This window comes from Pyxicephalus adspersus, chromosome 3 (genome assembly GCF_032062135.1).
Source record: "Pyxicephalus adspersus chromosome 3, UCB_Pads_2.0, whole genome shotgun sequence".
Classification (NCBI taxonomy): Eukaryota; Metazoa; Chordata; class Amphibia; order Anura; family Pyxicephalidae; genus Pyxicephalus; species Pyxicephalus adspersus.
The window spans coordinates 233,309-240,613 of record NC_092860.1 but is presented as its reverse complement, the minus strand read 5'-3'; the positions used below and the strand labels follow the sequence as shown (position 1 = coordinate 240,613).

At 43.1% G+C, this 7,305-nt stretch overlaps 1 protein-coding gene across 2 annotated transcripts in view; it reads left to right on the top strand.

The window, feature by feature from the left end:
- The window catches only part of SLC9A8 (solute carrier family 9 member A8), a 23,359-nt gene that overhangs the window by 4,416 nt on the left and 11,638 nt on the right, over positions 1 to 7,305 (top strand). For both annotated transcript variants that reach the window (XM_072403250.1, XM_072403249.1), the window contains exons 3-8: positions 918 to 998; positions 1,520 to 1,578; positions 1,731 to 1,814; positions 4,080 to 4,181; positions 4,773 to 4,807; positions 5,939 to 6,082. In XM_072403250.1, coding sequence (XP_072259351.1) covers positions 918 to 998; positions 1,520 to 1,578; positions 1,731 to 1,814; positions 4,080 to 4,181; positions 4,773 to 4,807; positions 5,939 to 6,082 — 505 coding nt within the window. The remainder of the gene's footprint in view (positions 1 to 917; positions 999 to 1,519; positions 1,579 to 1,730; positions 1,815 to 4,079; positions 4,182 to 4,772; positions 4,808 to 5,938; positions 6,083 to 7,305) is intronic.

The following is a 7,305-nucleotide window of genomic DNA, read 5'->3' as shown; positions in this document are numbered from 1 at the left end:
GTCATGGAAGGACGGTATCGGGGTAGATGGGATGTACATATGATGGCTGACTATTGTTGGAGCATCCGGCGGGATTGTCCTAACACTGAACACTCCAGGAAAAGCTAGAAGCGTAAGGTTTTACCTTAACTGGTTACTGTAACAATAAATCCTTTGTATGGACAAAAGAAATTTAAATAAATAGTACATTCGAGTTATTATTTTATTATTTTTTCATTGTATGTAAAATTTGTATGTTTTGTAACAAAAATGGAGGATACCCTGTATAAAACTGGATGTGATAGCAAAAAACTGGGGAAATTTCTGGATTCACCACCCAAAAACAAGTGTAAGATCTAACTCAACAAAAAATGCGTTCTCCAGTGTTTTAAATGCAATTTAAATTGTGTATTTCATTCTGAGTGTAACATTTTTTGGGAAGTGTTTGTAATTGTGATAAAACATTTCCATCTTCTGAAGAAGCACTTGTGAAATGCGTCAGAAACCACAGATGGGGATTGATAAATGTATTCATGTCACAAATAGTGATCAGTGTTCTCCCCAGACCCTGTTAGCTGGGCGCACCACCTGACATTTATAAGGATTTGGGTCTCAATATGGGGGCTGCCATCCACCTACAGCTTCCTCCCATTTCTGGCTGGAGGTGTTATGTGTATATTATTGTTTTGTAATCATTTTTTATGGACAATAAATTGTGGTGAAATTAAAATCCTGAAATGAGTTATCCTTTCATAGTTGTACCAGTTGTACCTTTTCCATTAGATTTCCACCATACATAAATGTGAGAAGTTTCCCGTTATTATATATTGCATAGATCCCCAATGGAAGGTTCATACCTGGAGATTTCCCAGTTCAGAAATTCCATCCGTTCTTCCTAATTATAACACCCGATGGTTATCACTCTTTTATCTCCGCAGCTATTTGTATCGCGTTGGTTCATCTTCTCATCAAGTACCGTCTTCACTTCCTACCAGAGAGTGTTGCTGTGGTCTCATTGGGTAAGTGATGTCACATGATCTGTGTGTATTGGGGAGGAGGGCTGTATGCCATGGCATCCGGTACCTCTTCTGGACTGGATTTATGTTTCCACAACCTCTATAACTACACAGTAATTGTAATTACATTGTATGTATTATGTGTGTGATGTGTATCCCATATATATATATATATATATTATGTGTGTTGTTGTGTCTGTGTATCATGGGGTAAGTTGTATGTCCTGGGTGAGATCACATGTGTGTATGATTGTGTGTGATGTGTTTGTGTATCATGGGGTAAGTTGTGTCCTGAGGTGGGATCACATATGTGTATGATTGTGTGTGATGTGTTTGTGTATCATGGGGTAAGTTGTGTCCTGGGTGGGATCACATGTGTGTTTGGTTATTTGTGATGTGTACCCCAAGGTGTGTTGTTGTGTTTGTGTATCATGGGGTAAGTTGTGTCCTGGGGTAGGATCACGTGTGTATGATTATTTGTGATGTGTATCCTAATGGGGTAAGTTGTGTTCTCTTGTTGGCAGGAATACTCATGGGTGCAGTGATCCGGATCATAGAGTCCCTGAAACTGGCCAATTGGAAGGTAATTGTGTTTTCTAGGTCCCCTTTAGGGCTGTACCCTATCAATAACCCATTTGGAGGTGCTGAGCTGGCTGTCATCACATGGCTGGGCCCTCCACAGAACAGCGCCCTCTGGTGTGTGTGGGGAAATCTGACATCTTTGTCTTCCTATAGGAGGAGGAAATGTTCCGGCCTAATATGTTCTTCCTGCTGCTACTGCCACCCATTATATTTGAGTCTGGTTACTCCCTACACAAGGTAATGTTACTTTTATTGTGTGAAACCTGCAGATGTGTGTGTGATTGTAATCCAAAAAGGGTTCTTTACTGTAAAAGCTGTGATCTCCCTGCTTCAATCCCCACTATCTCCCTGGCAGATTGCTTAGAAAGGTTTAGCTGCTCCCTGCTGAGAACAGAATATGATTGGTGCCTAACAACTGGGCTCTCGTCTGCTTTTTGAGCACAATTTCCTTGTAGTCCTCTTCCAGAACAGTGGACAGGAGATTGTGGTCACAGGAAAAGCAAATGTATTCTCCTAAACCAGGTGAGGAGGTCTCTTTGTACTTTCACACTAGATTCGCAAAATGTTCACCCAGGATTCACACTTTGTTTTGTTAAATCAATTAGAAACTGAAACAATCTGTCTATCATGTGATATCGTATCATGTGAGGGACAGCTCTGGGCTATGGGAAGCTCAGCTTCAATATTGACGCCATCTTTAATTAGAAAGTTGCTGTCTTTCCTGAATAGATATACAATGTGGGGGAGATTGAGAGATTAATTCCTGGAGCAGTAACTTTCCTTCCAGGAATCTTCCAGAACAATAAAGGTGTTGTGGGTATGGCTGACGTGTGGATTGCAGGAAGGTCGGAGGGGTGTTGCTCTGTAGTCTCCCATTCCTCCGTTCTCTGGAGTGTTGGATATTCTGCTTACATCGTATATTTGCACAATTACTAATTATGAGGTTGGGTAGCCTGTGACATCCAGGTCCATGATCTCCGTTCAGTAATATTGTGTTTGTGAGTCTAGATATAATCGGGGAGGTTTATATGACAAATCTTGCAGCTTTGCTGTTTTTATGAATTGATATGATGGCCATAAGGTAGTTGAAATTTTGCTGTATGTGCAAATGTCTATCCTGTGTAACCAAGAATTATCGTGCAGAGGGGCCCCTTGCTGCACCGGGGCCCAGAGCAGTGCACAGGGTCGCCAATGGTATACACATTTATATGGACACATTGTCACACCACTCACAGTGCAGTCTCATTTTATTTCTTGCATTGCTTTATTTTGATTGATAATTGGTGTCAGCTGTCCCTCTGCTATATAAAATGCAGCCGTATTGTGACGGAAAGATTTATATGAAGCAATGCGGGGGGCCAGCTCAAGCACAACGTATCTCTGGCCAAGAAGAATACCCCATTACACAGAAAACAACCATAAAATCTGCTCACTCCAATATCCTTGTATGGACAGCTCTGCTCAGTACAATCTCCATTCAGGCAAGGACTCCGCTGACAATATCATGCATAGAAAGAGATGTATTCTATGCAGGATTCACAATTCATCAGCAGTACAAAGAAATGACACTTACAAATATAACCCAATCATAAAGAAAGGAAACACCTTGCAGAACAAGCACCAAGTATTTGTCCTTGTGTGGGTTAGCTGGAACATATTCCCAACATACACGATAAGATATGATTGTATAGCAGACCTCCGTGGTACACAATATCAGAATCTGCGTAATTAGTAATGGTTATTGTCCACATACACCAAACACTGCTGTGTTACTCCTAGCAGAACCACTACTAAAGTAAAAGACCCAAATTATGAGCATTGTTCACATCTTCTACAATAAAACATGGAGATCTTGGCACACAGGCTTTTATATAAAGTTTTATCATTGTACACTGTACAGGAGTTAGAGGTCATTTTATTTTACAATACACTACCCCTGTAATATAGCAGACCTGTGCTATCATCTCCCCGACCTGCTCACTTCTGATTGGCCCAGCTGTAAGATTCCATGGATTCCATTCCCCAGGAACACAGCCAGGTGTGTGTATAGAGGTGAGTCTGTGCAGGCCAGGTGTATGTATAGAGGTGAGTCCGTGCAGGCCAGGTGTGTGTATAGAGGTCAGTCTGTGCAGGCCAGGTGTGTGTATAGAGGTCATCTGTGCAGGCCAGGTGTGTGTATAGAGGTCAGTCTGTGCAGGCCAAGGTGACATCTGGAGAATTTAGCTGCCTTTGGCTTCCTGTGCCTCTTCCTATGTTCTGGGCTGCATATTCCCCAAATACTTTTATTTTCACAATGACATTGCAGAGGGGATGTTGGGAACTACAGATGATTGGGTCAGTTTGAATATCGGGATGTGAATGCTAGGGAGATGGTGGAGAATGTTGGATAGTGATGTTAAATTATGGGAGGAATTGCAGGAAAACCTTATTGGAGATACAGGGAAGTTACAGGATGGAAATGTTGAAGGTAGAATTGTGAAATCACTTTCTGTTTTTTTGCAGGGAAATTTCTTCCAGAATATTGGCTCCATCACTTTGTTTGCAGTATTTGGCACAGCCATATCAGCCTTCATTGTTGGGGGAGGCATCTTCTTCCTGGGACAGGTTAGTGTGTCTGATCTGCAGCTGAATCAGATGGAGGATATAAAGTTAGTGTAGTTTCTCTAACTTCATTCTACCCTTATAGTTCATTATTCTGTCCCTTTGTGTCTGGTATTGCCCTAGCAGTGCCACAGCGCCTGCACAGTCGTGATAAACCCCACAGTTCCTCTTTTTACCATTACAGTGCATTGTTGTGCTACAGCTAAATCCAACCATTGGTGGCATATTAGGCAGCCCTATGAAAGGGTAATTGTTATTGTGATGGTTAATAGCATGCACCCCATTCATTCATCTGGGAATCTCTGTTACCTATTGGTGGATGACATGGTGATCAGAGGCTCCTCTCATGGTTAGTTCTGTGTAGAAAGCCCCATAGGGGAACTGGGTGTTCCTGTGATGACAAGGAGTAGCTCCTCTCCTAGGAGGTCCTGTGTGAAAAGGCCACATACTTCCATGAGGGCACACAATGCCCCTAAGATCCTATGATAAAACCTTGGGAGGTCCACTTGGTAGGGTACATGTGTGGGACATGATGCTCTTGTAAATTCTGACAGTTCACACTCATCTTGACTGTAATGTTTTCTTCCCTCTTAGGCAGATGTCATCTACAAACTCACCATGACTGATAGGTAGGTTACACCTCCATAGCTCTCTGCGTACCGGCCACTGTTCTGGGTAAAGACAATTGATTTATTGATTATTTCTGGAATTAGCAGGTAACATATACTGCAGATAATATAGTATAGTAATGAGATTGTGATGTACAGTGAGGGAAAGAAGTATTTGATCCCCTGCTGATTTGTACGTTTGCCCTCTGACAAAGAAATGACCGGTCTATAATTGTAATGGGAGGTTTATTGTAGCTGTGAGAGACAGAATAACAAAAGAACCCTCAGACACCCCGTGCTGAAATATCAGAGCTTGCTGTGCTTTGTAATGAGTGAATAATATTGGATTCCCTATCATCCAGCAAGATTTCCGGCTCCCAGGTGTCTCCCCTGTATGCAGGTAAGGAGCTGAGATTAGGAGCACCTTCTGTAAGGGATCCAAGCTTGTTACAGTACCTGTATATAAGACACCTGTCCACAGAAACAACCAATCAGATTCCAAACTATCCACCATGGCCAAGACCAAAGAGCTGTGTAAGGATGTCAGGGACAAGATTGTAGACCTGCACAAGGCTGGACCGGGCTACAAGACTATCACAGCTTGGTGAGAAGGTGACAACAGTTGGCGCAATAATTCACAAATGGAAGAAACACAAAATAACTGTCATCTCCCTCGGTCTGGGTCCCCATGCAGGATCTCCCCTCGTGGAGTTACAGTGATCATGGGAACGGTGACGAAGCAGCCCAGAACTACACGGGGGGAACTTAGTTACCAGACTGGTTGATGGGGGATCAGATAATTATTTCACCCATTACAATGCACATCAAACTCTGACTTTTGAGCACGTGGTTTTTGAGGGTTCTCTTGTTGTTATTCTGTGATGTAAAGAAGACTGAGGTGTGAGGGCTGTGATAATACAGGTATAGTTATGACATGTTTCACACATGGGATTATACTATAGGAATGAGATTGTCCTGTAAATAACATGGAGGTATTAATAGAGTGATGTGTAAGGGCTGTGATGACACAGGTATATACATATGACATGGCTCACACACATGGGAATATAGTAATGCAAGTTCTTTATTTGGTTAGGGATAATCTCAATGTCAAAGGACAGTTGTTGACATGCATTGCCGCCTCAATTTCAGCTTTGCTTTTGGATCGTTAATCTCGGCTGTGGATCCTGTTGCTACAATTGCAATTTTTAATGCCCTGAACGTGGATCCAGTTCTGAACATGTTGGTGTTTGGTGAAAGTATCCTCAATGATGCCGTCTCCATTGTCCTGACAAAGTGAGTCTAATGTGTGATGTGCAGCCCCACAACTGGAAGAGGAGCTCTGATCTTACTTTTGGGGACCCTTTCATTATACAGTGTTGTATTAGCTGTGTTTGTGTTCTAAGGTTGTCTGTGTGGGTCAAGGCACCAATGGGGGGCCATGGTATATATCTCCTTATTATTAATATTTCCAATGTCATAAGATCTTGGTTGCATTATGTTTTCCATAGTTCCCCCCAGAGGGTTTTAGCCGGTTGCTCCGCCCGGCTGCTGTGCCTCCCCCGCCCGGCTGCTGTGCCTCCCCCGCCCGGCTGCTGTGCCTCCCCCGCCCGGCTGCTGTGCCTCCCCCGCCCACCTCTGCTCGGCAGCTCTCATCCTCTGCACGGATCTCAGTGAGGCTGCTCTGTGCTCTGTGTCATTTGTTCAGAGGATTGCTGCTGGGATAAGAGGTGAGCACACACAGTTCAGCCTTCGTGTGAAGGAGACACAGGCAGCCCCGCCCCCATCTCATAGCGCTAGCTCGGATTTCTATTTAAAAAGAAAAAATCTGGTGAAATGTATCCTGTGCTAGAGCTGTGTGTGAAGTCTGCATGTCATTCCGCGTCCTCACAGCTCTGTGTGTACAAACCTCCATATCTCCTAATATATATGTCACAATGACCTGTAATTTTCAGGGTGCACAGGGGACCCTCATAGATACTAGGTATTATGATTTCAGCCCCCCAGCTTCAAAGAATTTCAAGATATGGGGGTTACAAATGTAAAAAGTTATAAAAATTGAACTTTGGGGTTGCTGTTTCAGAGGAAAGTGCAACTAGGAGTCCTAAATTGAAAATGCAAATTGGGGACCCCGGGGCCAGTAACATAGCAAGGAGCATTGGGGTAGGGCCCCTAAATATATATCTACCTGTCAAACTACTGTCTGCTTCTCTTCTTTGCACACCAATTTCTCTGAGGTGGGGTACAAAACTGAAAGTATAGGTGCAAGTGGCGGGCACATTCTCTCCTTACAATCTCATTACTACAGCATCATTAGAACATAAAACACTCTGCCCATCAAAATGATCTTCCCTGCCCCGTTACACATTCCTGTCCACTTATCTAACATTCTGAACTTTAATTGGGTAATGGTGAGGGGTAAGAAACCAAAAATATAGGTACAAGTGGGGAACATCTGTGACTAACATCCCCTAAAACTTCATCACTATGGCATCATTAGAAAATGAACTCTGCCCACT